The sequence below is a fragment of the Mustelus asterias genome, chromosome 3, assembly GCF_964213995.1.
Source record: "Mustelus asterias chromosome 3, sMusAst1.hap1.1, whole genome shotgun sequence".
Taxonomy (NCBI): domain Eukaryota; kingdom Metazoa; phylum Chordata; class Chondrichthyes; order Carcharhiniformes; family Triakidae; genus Mustelus; species Mustelus asterias.
Window position 1 is genome coordinate 113,198,878 of NC_135803.1, and position 23,325 is coordinate 113,222,202.

At 39.2% G+C, this 23,325-nt stretch overlaps 1 protein-coding gene across 1 annotated transcript in view; it reads left to right on the forward strand.

Moving 5' to 3' along the window:
• The window catches only part of rybpb (RING1 and YY1 binding protein b), a 93,597-nt gene that overhangs the window by 57,027 nt on the left and 13,245 nt on the right, over nucleotides 1-23,325 (forward strand). Inside the window, exons 3-4 of the mRNA XM_078209446.1 lie at nucleotides 19,729-19,896; nucleotides 21,921-22,016. Coding sequence (XP_078065572.1) covers nucleotides 19,729-19,896; nucleotides 21,921-22,016 — 264 coding nt within the window. The remainder of the gene's footprint in view (nucleotides 1-19,728; nucleotides 19,897-21,920; nucleotides 22,017-23,325) is intronic.

The following is a 23,325-nucleotide window of genomic DNA, read 5'->3' on the forward strand; positions in this document are numbered from 1 at the left end:
ACACTCATCATGTTATCATATCTTGATGTATGGTACTTCATCTGATCTGCTTCACATTGAGAATTGTGCCTTTATATTAGTTAGTGCACTTGAGCTTCAATTCACCCTGCCTTAGTTATTGCCTGCTGTCCTAAGGGAAATTTTAAGTCAATTTAAATGAACAGGTTTAGGTCTCCACTGAAATAGTGAGTATAAGAGTGTGATGTTAATGTGCAATAATCAACTGTATTTTTTAGCCTCTAGAAAGCTAAATCAAACTTCCAATACAAAGGGATTAAAGTAAAATTGGAATTGCACTTGGTGCTGAGTATTTTTTCCTAGCTGGGCAATACGAATCCATGTAGTACATCAGCATCTCCATAATTGGGTCAGCATGTCTGAAGAAACATCTGCCAAAATCTTAAAATATACTGTGTATTTATTGATGCTCATAGTTGAAGATGCTTGTCACTGAAACATGCAGCAATATTTCAACTTGCCAAATTGGCCTCAAGTTCACAGAAGCAGTTTAAGAAATAATGCAACTGATTTTACATTGTTCAGAACAAAATGCAAAATATTATAAGCCCAGGAAGTGCGACCACAAGCTGGATATTGCAGACTGTACGTCGGAACCTGATCAAAACAGACATTCAATGTTGTGCATACCCTCTCCCTTGGGTTTGCTGGATTATACCTGGAATGAGTGGGGTTGTCTTGAGGAGCTGGACAGGCTAGGCTTGTATCCACTGGCGTGTAGACGAATAAGAGGCGACTTAACTTGAAATAATGAGAATTGACAGGGTGGATCTGGAAGAATCCAGAACTTGGGTCATTATTTCAAAATAATGAGTCACTCGTTTAATATAGAGATGAGGAAAAGCTTTTCCGAGGGTTGAGAGACTTTGCTTCAACCATCTTTGAGGAAGTGATTTCCAGGAGTCCTTGAATATCAATATGGCAGAGGTAGATAAATTCTTGATAAGACAGGGGATGAGAGATTATTGGGGTAGGCAGGAATGTGAAGTTCTGATTAAAATCAGAGCAGCTATGATCTTATTGAATGGCAGAGTAGGCTTAAGGGGCCCCTAATTCATGTGTTCGTATGGAAAGTTCTTTTCCATGTCCCTCCATGCCAAGGGTTTGTTGGCAACTCTAACCACTGAACATTCAGGCATTGGTAACTGGCATTAAATTTAGATATTGCTACCAATCCATCCAAGGAGATATTCTATATCTGGTAACCTTGTACCTATAGAGCCTTGTCCTGGATCACTGAACTAAAAACACTATTTACTTGTCCCTTTCATGTCCAGATTCTCAAGTCTTTATTGTGTATTTTCATTTCCTCATAACAGGCAGAACCCTGGAAGATCTTATTGTACTCTAAAACTTCAATGTGCTTTCTATGGAGCTCAATACTGCACACAAGTAACATTTTTGAAAATAAAATTTTAATGGGGTTTTTATTTTGACACACTCAACATGACATTTCACTATCCGTGTCATCACCTCTTCTCCAAAAATGCTTTGAACAGTAATTTTTAGTGCTTGTTCCAAGAATTTCCCAATCACAGGTATAAGATCTTTTGTACAGTATGTCCTTGTTTTCAGTTGTCTCATTCAATGTTGTTTCACTTTTGCATTGCAGGCATAATGGGACAGGTTGTCACACTTAGCATTGGGATTTCTGCTTGAGCATTGTTTCACAGAGGCCAGCATTGCATCATGTCCCCCAATCGGTGTCATTTTGGAGTTGCCCCTCCCACTTGCCACTCTCCCTCTGATGCTGCCGCTTGCTGCTTTCCTTCTGACCTTGCTGCTCACCACCTAAATTTCTCTCTCATCCTCACTCTTACCCAGAGGATACTTTATTATGAGGTCATTAATTAATAATCTCTCATTACAGGTTACCAGGTTCAAAATAGCCTAATCCCTGGTAAGTTCCAGAAAGTATTGTTCTAAGAAACTGTCCTGAATACACTGAACTCCTCCTCCAAATCACTTTTACCAATTTGGTTTACCCAATCTCTCTGAAGTTTAAATATTTATTAGCTATTGTCAGGTGGCCTATAAACTACTCCTGTGACTTAGTTGCTATTTCTTATCTCTACCCAAACTGATTCTACATTTTGATCCTCCAGACCTAATTTATTTGTCACTACAGTACTGATCTTAATCTTTAGAGCGGCCCCACCTCTTTATCATCCTTTTCCTTCTGAAATGTCATATATCCTTAAATATGCCACTTTGCAACCATGTCTCCATAATGGTTATCATATACATACTTGTTTCTATTTGTGCTGTCAATTCATCCACCTTGTTGCAAATTCAGGTAACGAGTCTTTAATTCTGGCTTTTGTACCATTTTTCCCCAATCTGACCTTATTTGCTGGCTCACTTGTGTGTGTACCCCTTGGCCCTTCCTGTCACACTCTTGATTATTTCTATCCTGCACTATTGCCTGATCCTTTCTCAAAAATTTACAAATCCACCTTTATGCAATCCCCCACCCACTAAGTTTAAAGCCCTCGCAACAACCCTTGTTACCTGATTGGCCAGTGCACTGGTCCCAGTGTGGTTCTGTACTGATGCCAGTGCTCCATGAATCAAAACCTATTTCTTCCATAAAATCTTTGAGCCATGTGTTCCAATCCCTGATTTAATTTACCCTGTGCCAATTTGTTCATTCCTCAGGTAGAAATCCAGTGATTATTTTGTGGTTTTGCTTTTTAATTTATCCCCTAGCTGCTCATACTATTTGGCATACAGCCTCTTGCTTAGTTTCAGCCTCTTTCTTAGTCCCACCTGTGTGAGAGTGCCCACAGTTGGTCTACAACAGTTGGATACTTCGCTTCCCAGACCCCAGGATATGTCTTTAACAAGATGCCCTGTGTCTTCCTTGCTGCATGCGTTCCCACCTTGCTTTGTATTATCAGCAAACTTGGATACGTTCCTTTCAGGTCCTTAGCCTCTACCATTAATGTAGGTTGTAAATAGCTGTGACCCTCGCACTGATCCTTGTGGAACTCCACTAGTTACAGCCTTCCTTTGTTCATTTTTGTTTGTCTGTGAATATCACCACTTAATCTGGTGATATTTTGGGGAAGCTGTTCTTGTAATTTTTAGTGCTAACAGTTACTTACCAATTGTTGCATTGCTTTTTAAAAGTAAAAGGAAGACAAGATACTTGTGTTGAAGGAAGGTGCGTGAAATAATCTCTGCAATGTCAGTTAATTGGTGGGATTTGCATCATCAGTTTAAAAAGTCTATATGAGCATACATTACTTTTGGAGTTGGTATTTAGATCTTTAAATCTAGCTGCAATTTTACAACTGGCCTTGTATATGTGATGAATTATGAACAGCAATATATTTTAGTTAGGTAAAATTCCCCATTAATCATTAAGTTGTTCTGATGGTTTCTTTAACCACATTGTTTTCTAAAACTTAGTGTAAGGTAGTTGAGATTTTTTTCCCTCAAACATTGTTTCCAACTAAATGGCTGGCTGGTCAGGCCTCAAGCTTCAATGTGCGTACTGTTATCAAAGATTACATTCCACCTAAAATTATATTGCATAAATGACTGTTGTGAAAACTGCCTAGATTATATCCTAGATTACTAAAGTGGTCACAAAAAAAAAGTTTTTGTGATACAAATGGAAGTTTCATTATAAGGAATAAAAAGAATCTATGTACACAGTTCACAAAGTTGCATGTTGCTTCTCGGATACACCAGTTACAAATTTGATATTGGATGTCTTGTGTTACTTAGGCTGCTTTTAGAATAGCCTCTAATTTATTTCACATGTTGAACTTGTAAATTGCTGCTATAAACTACTGAGTGTGGGACATTGCGATCAAGCACTGCAACATCAAATTTTATGCTGTTGAGGCTAAAATTAAGTTTGAGGAATCTTGTTTAGCGAGGAATCGCAAGAAAAATGAAAATGCTGCAGACTTTGGATCAGTTTGAAATGATCTGCATTAGTGTTGACAATTGGGCCTGCAAATGTTCTTTTATTACCTGACACATTATTGAGAAGTTTCCAGTTTTGATTCCTCTTCCTATCATTTCAGCTGGTATGACTTGTAAATGGGTTTAGGGTTTTAGTTGTATCCGGTTTTTGTGAGATTGCACGTGGAGTAGTGTATGATTTTTGTCTCCATGTACAAGAAAGGAGAATCTTGCATTGCAGGTGGAATAATGGAGATTCACTAAATTGGACCTTGGGGTGAGGGGGTTGTCCTCACAGGCTGAGTGAATTGGGAATATATTCTTGGAATTTACAAGAATGAGAGACAATCTCATTGTGACCGACAAGATTCTGTAGGGTTTGACTGGGTAGACACTAAGAGATCGTTTCCATTGGTCAGATAATCTAACACATGGGGGCATAGTCTTGGGATAAGGGGCCGATTGATTTAGAACGGAGATGAGAAGTTTCTTCACTCAGGCTTGTGAATCTTTGGGAATTCTCTACCCAGAGAATTGTGGATTCACATTGTTGAATATATTTAAAGTGGGGATACAGAGTTTTGGTGTCTCGGGGAATTGCAGGATAGAGGCAATAGGTGGGAAAATGGAGTTGAAGCCCAACGTCAGTCAATATCGTATTGAATGGCACAGCAGGCTTCATGGGCCATGTGATCTACTGCTCCTATTTCTTGCATTCTATATATGCATTTATTCAATAGCATTATGCATTTTTTTGGAAATTAAGCTAACCCCCCAGCAGAATGTCCAGTTAAGGGTTCTTTTGTTATGCGGTGAAGCTGTGTATGTTAGTCCTTTCAATTATAGAATCCCTACAGTGCAGAAGGAGGCCATTCGGCCCATCAAACCTGCACTGACAATCCCACCCAGGCCCTATCCCTGTGACCCCATGTATTTACCCTGCTAGTCCCCCTAACCCGCACATCTTTGGACTGTGGAAGGAAACCACGCCGACACGGAGAATGTGCAAACTCCACTCGTACAGTCCCTTAAGGCTGGAATTGAACCTGGGTCGCTGACACTGAGGCAGCAGTGCTAACCACTGCGCCACTGTGTCGGTGCACAGGAACATAGACAGCACCGCTGAAAATCTGATGGTTTAGATACATGTTATGAGGTAGTTTAGTGATTTTTATGCAGCCTGCTGAATCTCTAATCCCAAATTTGTTACATTTTAGCATGCCTCTGTCATCCTTGATAGTGCTATCTGACTTGAAGCAAAGAAAGTGAAATTACTTCCTCCGTTTTCAGTAGATTCATTAAATCTTAAATGGGAATGTTTAGTTTGGCATTGATTGAAATTTGGCATGCTCCGGATTTATTCCCATTTGGTACGAAAATAAGTAGTGGATCAGCAGTGTGTCAAATGATTCATGTACCAGAATTTGTTGCTTGGAAGTATTTCCAAGAACACATCTAAATATAACTGTTTCTTGTTATAAAGTTTCAAAAATGATGTTGGAATACTCAGCTGCATATAGTGGGACCCCTTTGGGGCTCCTCAGTCTTCAAGAAGGGTATATCTTTAGAGATGATTAAAAATTTCCTTGTGTATTGGGCCTTAGTTACATTGAAAAACTATATTGTGCTCCTAATGTAAGATGCCATTTTAATTGGCTTTCTTTGGGCATAACTTTTTACATTAGGATTAATAAAAGATATTTCTGGTCAAGGATAAAGACTTGAATAAAAAGTTACCAGTAAGAGTACGACAAAATAAGTAATTAAAGCAAATATCCATTTTGAACAAAGCAAAAACAAAGGAATTTTATACCCAAGTGAATTACTACAGACTGCAGACTATGTTTGAATTTTAAAATTACTGACATCTATAAAAATGATAATTACTTGCATTCTAAATCACAATAGACCAATCCATGTAAATTAATTGTAAATGGAGTTGTCAAAAAAGCAAACTTTTTAAAAATTAAGAATTTCTTTGGGTGAGATTTGCATAATAAAGATAGCAGAATCCGAATGATTCAAGACTCCTCTCACACAGGAACCCATTTTCGACAGAAAAGACAAAAAGTTGAAATATTTTCTAAGAAATTAAATTAATTTCAGGTCAAGGGCCTTTCTTCAGAACTCCAGGGACAGTCACTTGTTAGCACAGAATTTAAGCATTGCCGAAAAGAGAGGCTTGCATTCGACAGGACAAACACAAGAATGCCAAATGTATCTCAATTTATGCTATAAGAGTCAAGGGTGCTGATTGATTGGCAAGTCATGAGAAAGCAAAGGGGAACTTGTAGGCCTCAAGCCTAAAAAGGGCCCTTGACATGTGCTCACCTTGTAAGCTTAAGCAGAACTAGGGCATGTAAAAGCTACCCTATGGGACAGTGGCTGTTTGCTGTTTATCATGCAAATTTGCAAATGGGCCAAAGGCTGGCACTTTCCGATCTGAAAAGTCTGGTCTACCTCAAATTACCCTGGAAAGGCAAAGTATCTCAAAATTTGAACAGCAGGTTAAACAAGCTCATAGTCATAGAGGTTTACAGCATGAAAACAGGCCCTTCAGCCCAATTTGTCCATGCCACCCTTTTTATTTAACCACCAAGCCAATCCCAATTGCCCACATTTGGCCCAGCTTATTAAAAGACAAAATTATACCCGCCTCTACCACTACCTCTGGGAACTTGTTCCAGACAATCACCACCCTCTGTGTGGAAATAATTGCCCCTCTGGACCCTTTTGTATCTCTCCCGTCTCACTTTAACTCTATGCACTCTAGTTTTAGACTCCCCTACCTTTGGGAAAAGATGTTGACTATCTAGCTGATCTATGTCCCTCATTATTTTATAGACCTCTATAAGATCATCCCTAAGTCTCCTACGCTCCAGGGGGGAAAAGTCCCAGTCTATCCAGCCCTTCTGTATAACTCAAACCATCAAATCCTAGTGAATCTCTTCACTCTTTCTAGTTTAATGATATATTTTCTATAATAGGGTGACTAGAACTATACACAGTATTCCAAGTGTGGCCTTCCCAATGTCTTGTACAACTTCACCAAGACGTCCCAACTCCTGAATTCAATGTTCTGACCAATGAAACCAAGCATGCCAAATCACCACCCTGTCCAACTGTGACTCCACTTTCAAGGAGCTATGAACATGTACCCCTAGATCTTGTTCTATAACTCTCCCCAACACCATTAACTGAGTAAGTCCAGCTCTTGTTCGATCTACCAAAATGCATCATCTCGCATTTATCTAAATTAAACTCCGTCTGTCATTCATCAGCCCACTGGCCCAATTGATGAAGATCCCGTTGCAATCCTCGATAACCTGCTTCACTGTCCACTATGTCATCAATCTTGGTGTCATCTGCAAACTTACTAACCATGCCTCCTGAATTTTCATACAAATCATTAATATAAATGACAAATAAGTGGACCGAGCACTGATCCCTGAGGCACACCGCTGGCCACAGACCTCCAGTTTGAAAAACAACCCTCTACAACCACCCTCTGTCTTCTGTCATCAAGCCAATTTTGTATCGATTTGGCTACCTCACCCTGAATCCCATGAGATTTAACCTTGTGTAACAACCCACCATGCGGTACCTTGTCGAAGGCCTTGCTAAAGTCCATGCAAACAACATGAACTGCAGTGCCCTCATCTACCTTCAAAAATTTCAATAAAATTCATGAGACATGATTTTCCACACTCAAAGCTGTGCTGACTGTCCCTAATCAGTCCTTGCCTCTCTCAATGCCTGTCGGTCCTATCTCTCAATACCTTTTAACAACTTAGCCACTACAGATGTTAGGCTCACAGGCTTTTCCCTGCAGCCCTTCATAGAATGGAATCCCTACAGTGCATAGAGTCTGCACTGACCAGGCTCTATCCCCATAACTCCACGTATTTGTCCTGATAGTCCCCCTGATGCTGAGGGGCAATTTAGCATGGCCAATCCGCCTAACCTGCACATCTTTCGACATCTTAAATGCACAACATTTGCCACCCTCCAATCTTCAGGCATCTCACCTGCGGCTGTTGATGATTCAAATATCTCTGCTAGGGAACCCGCAATTTCCTCCCGAGCCTCCCACAACGTTCTGGGATACACTTCATCAGGTCCCGGGGATTATTCTACCTTGATCCTCTTTAAAGCTTCCAGCACCACCACCTCTGTAATATGTACACTCCTCAAGATAACACTTTATTCCCCCATGTTCTAAGATCCATGCCTTTCTCAACTGTAAATACCGATGAGAAATATTCATTTAGGATCTTGCCCATCTCTTGTGGATCCACAGATGACCTTATTGATCCTTAAGAGGCCCTACTCTCTCCCTAGTTACACTCTGTTTCACACCCTGACTATGCAGTGGCTTTGCAAGTGTTTTTTTTTCCATTAATAGGATGCTGCCTTCTGCCTGAAAATGCATTTTTCCTATCACAATTGAGCCATGTCATGTATGAATTTGTTTAGTGCGATGCAGGTGCGTCGGCCATACATTCCAGTGATAGGCTGATCAAATCAAACATGTTCTTTTTGTTCATAGACTGTACTGAATCAGCCTGCACTGACAAAATGCCTACAGTTAGATGTGATTCCATACTTGGCAACACTTGCTAAACAATCCTGAGTGTGCTAATAGCTATACGAGAAATCAATTTAGATTATCAGTTGGGCTTGTAATGTGGTTCATCTACACTCGCTGGAAGCAACATACGGTCACGTGCAGAGACCAGTTCTCTCATTGGTTGTCATTGCCTGGCACTTATGAGGTGTGAATGTCACTTCCATTTGTCAGTACAAGCCTGGATATTGTCTCGGTCTTTCTGCATTTGGACGTGGACTGCTATTTCTGTCACTTTCAGTGGAGTAATTACTTGCTGATGGTTTTGCCGTTATTACTACAGCAAAATCCATGTCATTGTGATCATTCTTTACTTTGCTGTATTTGTCAGCTTAAGTCTTTACAAGCCTAAAGGAATTTAGTTCAATAGTTTAGAGCCTGATTACATTGATTTGACTTTATTTTGTCTTTAGAGATGGGTTGGAATGTGGGCAGGCCACATTTTTGCAATAAACAATGTAATGTGTTAATTATTAAACTGAGACACTAACCATTGCACAGCATAAATAAAGACACAGGTTTCAGATTATAGATGTTTTACTGATGGAAGTTGCTAGCCATGAAGTATAACAACCATATATAGCATTTTTTAATGTGGCAAAAAAATCCTATGGCATTTAAGTGCATAATCAGACATAAATTAACAGCAAGTCAGAGAAGGAAACATCAGGAAGATGACCATAAGCTTGGCGAAAAAGATAGGTTTCACATTTAAAAACTTTAAATGAAGAGAGACACCATGAGACGTTAGGAGCAGAAGTAGGCCATTTGGCCAATCGAGTCTGCTCACCATTCAATGAGATCGTAACCCTCGACTCCACTTTCCTGCCTTATCCTGTTGGGGACCAGATCAGAAACTCCAAGGTGTAGTATGAAATTAGCCTTATTTTCATTTTGGCATTAGGGTGAGCGCAAGGTATTTTGCTCCAGGTTTGATGCAATTGACTCACTACAAAACTTTTATCAAAACAAAAGAACACAATATAGCAAAACAATTAGTATAACTTTTACCAGTTAAAATACTTAAACACGACAAAGTATAATTAACAGCTAGCTATGTCTATTATTCCAATTTAGCAGTATCCCCCATGGACATAAATTCTTTCTTTAGAACCTGTTAGCACTAAAAGCTGATATACTTGCATGGATACTAGATTTCCAGCCTGTTAGCACCTCTGGACAGAGATCCAGACAGCAGTTTCCAAAGAAGGATATATCCTCAAAACAGCAGAATTTCAGAGAAGTAAACCTGTCTCTAGCAGCTCCCAGTCTCCAGATTTCAGAGAAGAAATGGATACCCCCCTCTGCAGCTTCCAAACAGTACCTTTCATACAGTAGATTGTCAACGAAAGAGACTTATTTCTTGGCAGATTACAGTCTCCAACTGTAGAGAGGAGAACAGAGAGTAAGTCAGATGTTGCTTTGAGTTGTTAGAGAGCAACTCAAAGCAACATCTGACTTACTACTTCTGTGTAAGCCTTGCTCCACCCAATCATATGACCTTACCTGCCAATCAACCTAATCAAGTGCTACTCTGCAAAGCCCCAGGGGAACCACTAAAAACAAAACCGCAGTAGTCCAGATTAAAACAAGCATTCTAGCAATTAGGAACAATTATGCTGCTGCAGTAACAATACAGGGCAGCTGGATATAGATAAAATAGCATCCATAATAAAGAAAACTGCTAAAGCAGATCCTGCACAAGAAACATGACAAATACGCTTAATGGCACAGTATGGTCGCAATACTGATATCCTTACTGATTTAAAAACCTGTCTATCTGAGCCTTGAGCATGATTAATGACCTGGCCTTTACAGCTTTGAGGATAGTGAATCTGTGGATTTTGTTTTACTGCAAAGAGAAGAAATTTCTCCTCTGTTTTAAATGAGTAATCCTTTACTCTGAGGTTGTCCTCTGGTCCTAGACTGTGCAGAAGGAAACACCCTCTCAGCATTTACCCTGTCAACAACAACACCCCCCCCCCCCCCCCCCCCAGTATTCCATCTGCCAAGTTTTCACCCAATCGCCTACCCTGTCTATATCCCTCCTCAGACTGTCATCCTCACCACTTGCCTTCCCACTTATTTTATTTTTGTGTCATCTGCAAACTTGGATGAGGAAAGTGAATGTATTATTGCCAAGTCGTGGCCAGCAATTGTGGCCCCAGCAATGATCCCTGGTGCTCCACTAGTTACAGTTTGCCATTCTGAAAATACTCTTACCCAACTCTGTCAGTTAACCAATCCTTTATCCAGCACAATTGGCTCTTATTAAGTAGTCTTTTCTGCGGTACCTTATCAAACGCTTTTTGGAAATCAAAATATATTAGATCTACTGGTTCCCCTTTATTCTCTCATTACCACCTCAAAAGAATTCTAATAAATTTGTCAGGCATGATTTCCCTGCTCATGAAGCCATGTTTGATTATATTATGCATTTCTACATGCTCTGCTATTCCATCCTTTTATAATGGACTCTAGCATTTTTCCAATGACAGAAGTTAAGGTAATTGGGCTGTAGGAACCTGTTTTTGTCTCCCTTTTTGAATAACGATATTACATTGGCAGTTTTTTAAGGATTTCATAACTCTGCATTTACAAGGCAGTGGTATAATCAGACAAAGTTGGCATGGATTTACAAAAGGGAAATCATGCTTGATGAATCTATTGGATTCCTCTCGAGGATATAACTAGTAGAGTTGACGGAGGAGAAGCAGTGGATGTGGTTTATTTAGACTTTCAGAAAGCTTTCGACAAGGTTTCATAACAGACTATGTACAGTTAAAGCACATGGGATTGCAGGTAATGTCTTGAAATGGATAGAAAGCAAAGAGTTGGCATAAATGGTCTTTTTCTGATGCAGTCAGTGACTAGTGGGGTTCCACAGATCTCAGACCCCAACTGTTCACATTATATATTGATGATTTGGAAGAAGGAACTGAATGTATTATCTCCAAATTTGAAGATGACATAATGTTGGGTGGGAGGTGAGCTGAGGACAGGCTGAGTGTGTGGATATCTACATGGTAGATGCAGTATTATGTGGATAAATTTGAGGTTAGCCACTTTAATAGCAATAGTAGGAAGACAGATTATTTGAATGGGTGTAAATTGAGAGAGGTGGATACTCGACGAGACCTTGGTGTCCTCGTGCATCAGTCGCTGAAAGTAAGTGCGCAGGTGCAACAGACAGTAAAGAAGGCAAATGGTATGTTAGCCTTCATAGCGAGAGGATTTGAATATGGGGGTAGGGATGTTTTGCTGCAATTGTTTGTATAGGGCATTGGTGAGGCCACACCTGGAGTTTTGGTGTCCTTATCCGAGGAAGGATGTCCTTGCTATAGAGGGAGTACAGTGAAGGTTGACTCCTGGCATAGCAGGTCTGTCATATGAGGAGTGATTAAATTGGTTAGAATTATATTCACTGGAGTTTAGAAGTGTGAGAGGGGATTTCATAGAAACTTATAAAATTCTAACAAGGTTAGACAGGGTAGATTTGGAAAGAATGTTCCCAATGGTGGGGGAGTCCAGAACTAGGGGTCATAGTTTGAAGATGAGGGGTAAACCTTTTAGAACTGAGGTGAGGAGAAATTTCTTCACCCAGAGGGTGGTGAATGTGTGGAATTCACTACCACAGAATGTAGTTGAGGCCAAAAGGTTGTCTGATTTCAAGAAGAAATTAGATATAGCTCTTGGGGCTAAAGGGATAAGGGAGGAAGGAGGGAATCAGGATATTGTATTCAATGATCAAAATGAATGGTGGAACAGGCTCAAAGGGCTGAATGGCCTACCCCGTTTCTAGTTTCTGTTTTTCAATCCTCTTAGACTTTTCCAGAATTTAAGAATTCTGCAAGATTACTACTCGTGCATCCATTATCTCTGTGGCTACTCCCTTCAGTATCCTGGGATGCAACTCAAGTCCAGGGGACTTATCAGCCTTTAGCCCCATTAGTTTTCCTAGTGCAACTAGATGAGAGTTATTGTATTTATTTCCTCTCTCCCTCTCCATCCATCCCTCTCCCCCCCCCCCCCCCCCCCCCCCCCACTTTTGCCCCTTGATTATTTAGTATTTGTGTAATGTTATTAGTGTCTTCCACCATGAAGACTAACACAGTATTTGTTTAACTCCTTTGCCATTTCCTGGTTTCCCATTATTTCCCCAGTTTCATTCTCTAAGAGGCCTTTGTTCACTTTGGCCTCTTAGGAACTCTCTGTTTTTTATATTACCTGGTAGTTTGCCCTCAGTTTACCATTTTTTGTCATGTTTTGGTTTTTAAAACTTTCCCAATCCTTTGGCCCACCACTAATCTTTGCCATATTATATTGTATCTTCTTTCAGTTTAATGCTATCCTTAATTTCCTTGGTTAACCATGATTGATTTATCCCTTTCCTAGAATTATTCTTCTTCACTGGGATGTATCTTTGTTGTGAGTCATGAACTATTGTTATAAATATCTGCCATTGCTGATCAACTGTCTGTCTTGTTAAACCCCTTTCCTAATCCACTCCAGCCAATTCTGCCCTCATTCCTTTAGATTTACCCTTACTCAAGTGTAGCACAGTTATCTCTGACCTAAGTTTCTCACTCAAACTGAATGTTAAATTCTACCACGTCAGTTTCCTAGCTGATCTTTTACTTTGAGTCTGTTTATTAAATTTGCCTCATTACAAATTACCAGATCCAAAATAGCCTGATCTGTGGTTGGATCCACAACATATTGTTCTAGGAAACTGACCCAAATACACCCTAAATTCTTCCTCATGGCTGCCTCTGCCAATTTTTATTTCACCAATCAACAAGAAGGTTAAAATCACCGATGATTAAAGTACTGCCTTTTTGCATGCCCTTGTTGTCTTATTTATTCTCCATTCTACATTATAGCTACTGTTATGGGGCCTATAGACTAGTGTTGTCTTCCCCATGATATTTCTTGCCTCCACCCATTTGGATTCTACATCTTCTGATCCAAGATCATTTTTTGCTATTGTACTTATTCCATCTCATACTAACAAAGTTATTCCACCACCCTTTCCTTCCTGTCTGTCCTTATGAAAGTCACACCGCTGAATGCTTAGTTCCCAGTTTTGATCTCCTTGTAACCACGTCCATAATGGCTATAAGATCGTACCCATTAACCTCAATTTGTGCTGTTAATTCACTTACTTTGTGACAAATGCTACATGCATTTAAGTAAAGAGCCATTAATTTTGCCTTGTTACAATTTTTTCCCTTTTATTTGTTTTTTAAAATCTTTGTACACTCTGTTCCTGCCATCATTACCTAAATGCTATCATAGCCTACGTATCTCCTTGCCAGAATCATCCCCTGTCCCCTCTACGGTTTAAAGGTAGGGAGGAAGTTTAACTTGGCTCGGTATATATGGGCAAGCAAAATGGTGTGCACAAGAGACCAGAATTGGAGGAACACTGAATTTTCAAGGCTGAAGAAAATTCAAGCATTTGGGAGGAGCAAGACCATATGGTGATTTGAAAGAGAATTAGTGTTGGGGAAAAAAGCTTGATGTGATGGTTTGCTTGTTCCAATGAATGAATGCTTTGGCATAAACAATTTAATATGAAGCACATTGGACTTTGAAATCCAATGGTCGTAAGATGAAACTGGTTATCATTTCGTGCAATGTACCTGGAAACACACTCCACAAATGTGGGGAAGAATATTATTACTATTTATATGGAGCTTTTAACTACAGGCATAACTTGAGGTGGCTTTTTTGCAATATTGTAAATGTTTTGGAGTGTTGAGTTCTTTCAGATATTGCATTACTAGAGATTCTTTCTAAAGTTGGTAAAAAGTGGAGTGCATGGCAAGAGCAGCAAGAATCCACTTAGAAAACATACACAAATGAGAAAGCTATTCATGAGCAGTGAATGTCTTCAGATAAGAATTTCCAGTTCTACGAACTTCATATTTTTTCTCGTATAATTTGAAAAGTTTACTACTTAAGTTTTGACTTTATTCCAGTGATTTAACATTTTCATCAGCTGGGGTGATATTTCAATGTAACTTGCAAATTGAACCCTTTTTCGAAGAACCTTCAGCAGTAAACCATTTCTAAAAATATTTCATTGGAAAATTTATGAAACCATTTGTCAGAAATAACTGGTGACCAAACCTTTGCGTGAAACCAGTGATTTAAAAAAAAATCCTCCTGTTCCTTTTTAGAAGGTGTTTGAGTCATTTATAAGCATTTGTATTGGAACAGAATCAACCAGAGTTGTAAATAAAGTGGATACTGATTATGCAGATCTGGCACGCGTCAGTGCTTGGTCTGGTGCATGCCTCTCTATCCCACATCAGGAGGTGTTTAATCTTCATGTAATTTTCTTTTACTCCCATGTCCTGTTGCTCCAGCTGCAGGGATGTAGAACGCACCACATAATTAGATTAAGAGGACTGAATGACAGAGCTAATTTTATTCTGTGCTTCACAGATTATCTTATTAAGAGGACATTGGTAATGCCATTAAAGCTGCAAGTTAGATGCTTTTGAAAGTTGGTAATCAATGTAACCCTAACATTAGTTGATGGTGTTACAGTATTGTAATTTGCTGTAGACTCCAAACTTGTGTACTCGAGTTTCTTTTAGGTTGTGCCTATGGAGCTCTTTGTTAGCCTATCATCCTCTTCCGCTGCAATGAAAATAATGTTGAAATGCAGTGCTGTAGTATGTTGCCTAATTGGTGTGATGCTGGACTGTGTGCACCAGTTTGCAAATATGTTGTATTTTTTAAATTGGGAAGTTTGGTTCGAGATCCAAAATTAAGTGTAGGACGGAAAAGTAGATGCTGCATATATAAAGTCACATTTTATTGATGGGAATGCAATGGTAATGACTGTGATAACATGTTGGAGTCTCAAAGTCTCCTAAAGGAAGGGAAAACTGCAAAAGGTGTGACAAAATGAAGCATTCTTTGTGTGATGAATGATTTATTGATTCCTTAGTCATTATTTTACAATCGTGCTAAACAGTAAATGCTAAGACTTGTATCATCAATCTGCAGGCAAGTGTACATTATGGTATAATCTGCAAAAAACATTGATTTGTGTCTTATTACTGTGAGACAAAGGTAGCTAAATATGCTGATATCTGAAGTCCGTTCCTAACAAATAGTTGGTTTGACAAGGGGCTATTTTCTGCAATCATAAATTGAATAAAATGTTTGGAGCAGATCAGTCAGTGGGTTGAGCCATTTTATTCAATTCAAAATTATCCTGTGATTGGCATCCTGAGAATTTTCTGGGCAGAACAATGGTTCCATACAGTTATTTTGATGGATGGTTTTAGTCAGAACCTTTACTGTGCAAGCTTATATTGCACCAACCCACAATATATTAAGTAAGCCAGGATAAAGCTCTCTGAGAATTATTGGCCTCTTTCCATGCCATGTCCATTCATTTGGCCCATCATTCTTTTGCTGTCTGGTTAGTTGAGCTATTCAATTAATTCTGCAATTATTTTCCCTTGAAGTATTTGACCAATTATTTTTTTTAGTGCTACCTCTGAATTTGTTCTCACTACCCTTTTTGTTGAGGCACTACATTCCAGATCAGAACATTCGTTGTGTAGTTTTTAAAAAAGTTCTTTGAATGTGATTTGCAAAAAGAGGTGACAACGTGTCTTCCGGTTTCTGCCTTTGGAAATTGTCTCCTTTATTTTCTTTTAAAGCTCTTTCATGATTATGATGAATCCCCTTTTAGCATCCGCATGAAGTAGAAAAATCCCATCATCTAAGTCTTTTCATGTCTTCTCGTGTCACTGAAGTCCTACATCCCTGGTACCATTCTTGTTAATCTCTTCTATATCCTTCTCAAGTATGGTGCCTAGAATTGGACTTCAGATGGGATTCCATAATCTTACTGAACGACAGAGCAGGCTCACCACCTCCAGTGTCACCACATCATTCCTCAAAGAAGGTGACCAAAACTGAACACACCATTCCAAGTATGGTCTCACCAATGCCTTATACAATTGTAACAACACTTCTCTATATTTATACTGTAGACCTTTTGCAATAAGTGCCAAGATCCCTTTTGCCTTCCTTTAACATTTTGCACCTGAATACCCACTTTCTCATGCACAAGGACACGTAGATCTGCACAAATGCCTTTTGAATCTGTTTCCCATTTAAATAGTAATTTGCCCTTTTATTTTTCTGGCCAAAATGGATTACCTCGCATTTATCCACATTAAACTTCATCTGCCAGATTCTGGCCCATTTCCTTAGTCTGTCAATAACCGTTTGTAAACTTTTTATCTCCTCACCACAGCCACAGCCTGCTTTCCCACCTATTTTAATATATAAATTTCGCTATGTTACACTTGTAGATCATTGATATAGATTGTAAATAGTTTTTTCCGAGAACTGAACCCTGTGAGACCCCACTAGTTATAGTTCGCCAACTGGAGAAGGGCCCATTTATCCCACCCTCTGCTTTCTATCAATCAGCCAATCCTCAATCCAAGCCCCTATACCCCCAACCCCTTGGGATCTAACCTTCTGGATCAGTCTCTTGTGTGGCATCTTATCAAATGCCTTTTGGAGGTCCAGATAGATCACATCCACAGGATTCCCGTTATCTACCTTGCTGGTCACATCCTCAAAGGACTCCAGGTGTGTCAAACAAGACTTGCCCGTCACAAAACCGTGCTGATACTGGTGAATTGAGCTTTGCTTTTCCAGGTGCATAGTCACCTTCTTAATGATTGACTCCAGCAACTTTCCCACCAGAGGTCAAGCTGACTTGCCCACTTTTTGCCCCTCTCCTTTCTTGAATAAGGGCAGCAAATTCGCATGTTTCCAGTCCACCGGTATCTTTCAGGAATCCAGGGAACTTTAGAATATCATAACTAACGAATCCACTATCTCTGCTGTCACCTCCTTTTAACATCCTAGGGTGTAGGCCATCAGGTCCCAGGGACTTATCTACTTTTAAACCCTTCACTGAGTACCTTCGCCCTGGTAAAAGTAATTTCGCCAAGTTTCACTATTAACTGCAGTTTTTGGGACAGAATTATCTTCTACTGTGAAGACCGAGACAAAGTATTGGTTTAGTGCCTCTGCCATCTTCCAGTTTAGACGTTTAGATCTACCTTTTGTTGATGATTGAAGTTCTCCAATACTCTACGTTGCCACTAACTTTTGTAGTATTATATGCCCTTGTTTTTGCCATTGTGTTATCCTTGATTTCCTTATTAAGTCATGGATGACTTTTCACCCTTTTGCAATTCCTCTTCCTCTTGGGAATGCACCTTAATATCTCCCTAAACAACTGCCACTATTCTTCTACCATCCTCCCCTTTAATACTCTTGCCCAGTCCACTTGGGATAACTTTCCTTAGGCCTGCATAATTATCCTTGATGTGGAGATGCCGGCGTTGGACTGGGGTAAACACAGTAAGAAGTTTAACAACACCAGGTTAAAGTCCAACAGGTTTATTTGGTAGCAAAAGCCACACAAGCTTTCGGAGCTCTTAGCCCCTTCTTCAGGTGAGTGGGAATTCTGTTCACAAACAGAGCTTATAAAGACACAGACTCAATTTACATGAATAATGGTTGGAATGCGAATACTTACAACTAATCAAGACTTGATTAGTTGTAAGTATTCGCATTCCAACCATTATTCATGTAAATTGAGTCTGTGTCTTTATAAGCTCTGTTTGTGAACAGAATTCCCACTCACCTGAAGAAGGGGCTAAGAGCTCCGAAAGCTTGTGTGGCTTTTGCTACCAAATAAACCTGTTGGACTTTAACCTGGTGTTGTTAAACTTCTTACTGTAATTATCCTTGCCCAATGTTAAAACTTGAGTATGTGATTCTGTCCTCGCTTCCAATCTGAATTTGAAATTTTTTTTGTGCTGTGATCACTCCTTCCAAGTGGATCCTTAACTACAAGGCCATTAATCACTCCTTCCTCAACAGATAATACCAGATCTAAAATAGTTAGTTCTCTGGTTGGCTCCATAAAATGCTGCTCTAAGAAACAGTCCCTCATACACTTTATGCACCCTTCCTTGAGGCTACCCTTGCCAAGTTGGTTAATCCAGTCAACATACATGCTTAAGTCACCCATAATTGCTGCTGTGCCCTTTTCACAAGGCCCCCCTCATTTTCTGATTTGTACTATGCCCTACTTCTAGAGTACTGTTCGGGGGTCCGTAAATTACTCCTAGCAATGTGTTTCTTCTTATTTCTACTTGGACTGAATCAACATTTTGGTCTCTAGTGCTGGTATTATTTCTGAATACAGCCTTGATGTCATCCTTAACCGATGTTGATGTCACAACTATAATCTGTTATAGCATTAGTTATCGTCCATCTTCAAATATTTTTGATGATGGACTTCCATCTTGTGTACAAAAAATTTGTTGTAGCTGGTTTAGTTTATAGCAAGCCTTTAGCAAAACATCTGATCAGTGAATAATTGGTGCTGCCCATATGGTTGAAAATTGAATTTAGTCTTAACTAATCTAAAATGGTTCAAACTTTTGAGCTTGTTACGGGCTTTGTTCTTAACCCACTTGTATGTGGCAATTGTATACACTTCCTGTGTATCCTCCATTATTGTTACCAGTGATAAACCAGCAAGCTACTGTAATTTAGAAATTTCCAAGGACCTCTTTCCTTCTCATGGCAACAATGCCTTCAAACATCTAGGTTTCGTGCTCTGGAATTTCCTCCTTCAGGGAAGAAAGAAGGGGAAGGATTTAGACACATCCTTAAAACCTAAGTCTGTGACTAAGCTGTTGGTCACTGCTCCAAATCTTTCTCTGGGTCAGCATCTTTGTTTCTTACAGCTCTGTGAAGCACCTTGGTTGTTGTATAATTGTACTATAGAACTATAGTATGGATATGGAGTAATATTTCACAAAAAATATTGGTGACTATTTTGGAAGCAATTTAAAGTGGAATATTCATTTTAAGTTGGATATTAATTTAGCCTCTCCGAACATTAGTTGGCAATTTGGCAGGTAACTGGAAGATAAACTGCATTTGCGATTTAAGCTGTATATCCTTCAATTCACTTGAAGGGATGTTTACTTATTTTGTGTTTTTGTATGCATTATTTGTATTTTGTGCTGCATTATGTGTACTTGTGTTTTGGGAATATACAGTAAAGGTAATGCATCATTTTTTAATTTCAGAAAACCAAGAATAAACTCCCAGCTAGTTGCACAACAAGTAGCGCAGCAGTATGCAACACCTCCACCTCCAAAAAAAGAGAAGAAAGAAAAAGTTGAAAAAGATAAGCCTGACAAAGAAAAAGAAGTAAGCTCAAATGCAAGCAAAAAGAACAGCAACAAAAAGATAAAGTAAGTGGAATTTTCAAACTATTGTAAGTGCTAAAACTTTTTGGCAATGAGCTTCCCTGTGAGTAAATAGTAAGGAAACTAAATGCTTCATTCAGTTTCGATTTGGGGATTTTTTTGGTTGTTAACCGATCCAATAGGAATTATGATATCAGTAAGTTTTTAATTATTCCCCCATAATTCAGAAGAATTGCCTAATAAGTGGGCTGGTGCAGCTTTCTCCAGACCCACTGGAATTTACTTAAATACATAAGACTTGCAAAATAGGAGCAAGTAGGTCATACAGCTCCTTGAGCCTGCTCTGCCATTCAGAAAGATTATGGTGGAAACTTTTACAACAACTCCACCTTGTCCTTCTATCTCTATAATCCCTTGACTACCTTGAGCATCTCATTCTTGAATATACTCATTGAACATCTAGAGCCCACTGGGTTGGAGAATTCTAAAGATTTAACACTCCCTTAAGTGACGAGATTGCTCCTTATCTCAGTCCTGACTGATCGCTCCCTTATCCTGAGACTGTCCCTTTGTTATGGACTCCAACCAGGGAATTGTTTCAGTGCAGAAGGAGGCCATTTACCGGCTCTATGAATAAGCAATTCACTTGGAGCTATTTTCCTGCCATCTCCTGCATATTTGTCCTTTTCAGGTAATGATCTAATTCCTTTGTGTTTCAATGGACCTGCCTCTGCCACACTCTGCCTTCCAGACCTTAATCGCTTGCATGAAAAGGCTTTTCTTATTATTTATAATGCTTGCTTGCTTTTGATAAAATTGGATGTGTGGAATATACTGCCCAAGTGTGATGGAGGCAGGTTCAATCAAAGCATTAAAAAGAGAATCAGACTGTTAGCTGAAAAATAAGAACGTGCAGGGTTGTGGGAAGAAGGCGGGCGAATGGCACCAAGGAATTACTTGTAATTCCAGAGTATAGGCCCATTCTACACAACCTTCCTCATAAAACAGCTCCTTCATTCCAAGGATCAATCTGGTCAAAATTTGTTGCACTCGCACTATGACAATTACACCCTTCCTTGGGTAAAGAGACCAAAACTCCAAATGTGGTCTCGCCCTATATAACTGCAGCATACAATCATAGACTCCCTACAGTGCAGAAGGAGGCCATTCGCCTCATCTGGTCTACACTGACCACAATCCCACCCAGGCCCTATCCCTGTAACCCCACGTATTTACCCTACTAATCCCTACTAAGGGACAATTTAGCATGGCCAATCAACCTAACCCTATCAAGCAAGACCTCCTTGCGCTTATACTCCTGACTCCTTTGAAGTAAAAGTTACCACACCATTTGTCTTTATTGCTTGCTGCACCTCCATGTTAACTTTAGATTCATGTACAAGGATACCCAAATCCCTCTGAATTTCATTCTTTTTTAGTCCCTTACCTTTTGGAAAATTATTCTGCTTTTTCTATTCTTCCTACAATTTCATACTTCCCAACATTATACTTTGTCTGCCATCTTCTTGCCAACTCGCTGAACTTGTCTTTATCTCTTTGCAACCTCTTTGCAGCTGGTGCAGAGCTTATGGTGTGCTTTCAAATGACCAATAATGCGATCAGCATGTTTTAGGCACCCATTCCTGAGAAATGGTAACTTGAACAACTTTGGTGATGTTGACACTGCCTCACCATAAATGGGGCAAATTCAACAAAGGAATCACATCCTGGAGTTCCATTGGAAGTAATTTTGTACGTAAATAATAAAAAAAGAGCTTTAGAAAATAAAACCCTAAAGAATTTTGATTGTCAACTTTTGGTATAAACCTATATTTTAGAGTAAGAGATTAATATTATTTGATTTGGCTTAATACTTTCTAGGGTATATGTTTACTATTCATGGATTCCAATCATTGAATAACTGAGAGATGTTATTCCTGCTTAGTAAGTCCGAAAACTTTGCTAGATTTTTGATAATCTGACAACCATAACATTTCTGTGGTAGAATAGTATAGGTATACTATATATGGTGGAATTCAACGAAGACAGTAGTGTGGCTTTATTTTCAGGCCGAAGATGGAACTTGAAAAAGGACCTCCTAGTGAAATCAACAGTATACAGTCTGGGAAAGCTGCAACAAAAACTGACAGCTTACACACTTCAAGGTAACTTGTTCTAATTGACAGCTAAAATGTAGTTGCAGCACGAAATATTTTGTTTTTTTGACCTTGGGTTGAAAGCTGGTTATAGTATGGCTTAGCTTTTGCATATGGATCTACAAAGGATGGTACATCACCTGATTTTAATGAAATGTTGATGAATAGCATACCTTTTGAGCTCTTTGAATTAATGGAAAGTAAAAGCCCACTTGGCCAATCCTGCTCGCTCAAGTATGCTTCTTTGACTAATAAAGATGCTAAGAATAGGCGATGCTTACATTACAGCACATCCAAAATTTCTGACAACAGAAGGAAGGAAAGCTATGGAGGAAGAAAGATGTTTTTTTAAAATATTGCCCCTATATTGAAGAAAGTAACAAATATTTTCATGCTGTTTTACCATTTTGGATTTTCCCTCCAGGAGCACTCTACTGATGGGAAGAAACCACAATTTTCTGTGCATCTGCATTTGAATTTGGGTTGTAATTTTTGTCTAACCTGGAAGCTGGTACAAAAAACCCCCCCAAAAAAGCACATTACTAGCAGTACAAGGTTGAACAGAAAGTGCTGAAAATACTTAGCAGGTCAGGTAGCATTTGTGGAGAGAATAAGTAAACCTTTTCATATCATTGATCACATCTAATATCCAGTATTAGATAAAGAATGGCAATTTGGGCAATGTACTGGAGATATATATTGGTGCTGATGTAAATGTGTCCCAAAGTGAGTCCTTCCCTGTAGTAATGGTAGAGTTATGGGGGGGGAAAAAATAGCTGTTTTGTGATTATTTCATCTGAATTTTGAACAGTTGCATCTAATTTTTAATTGTTTCTTAAATTAACAAATGATTCATTTCTCATTTTTCAATAGAAGAAACGTGTTGGTGGTTTCCATTCCATTAAATTTGATTTGATGCCACATACATTCTACTATAGGTGCTATAAGTATGTTTTTTCACTAAGCCCATCTGCCTAAACAGGGGGATGTAAAGGATCCTCTGCCACCTTTTGTTTTGGAGAAGATCAGGATGTTCTCTTGGTTTTGAACAACATTTAACCAAACATAGCGGGTGGAATTAGAGTCATAGAGGTTTACAGCATGGAAACAGGCCCATCGGCCCAACTTGTCCATGCCGCCCTTTTTTTAAAAATCCCCTAAGCTAATCCCAATTACCCGCATTTGGCCCATATCCCTCTATACCCATTGTACCCATGTAACTATCTAAATGCTTTTTAAAAGACAAAATTGTACCCGCCTCTACTACCACCTCTGGCAACTTGTTCCAGACACTTGCCACCCTCTGTGAAAAAATTGC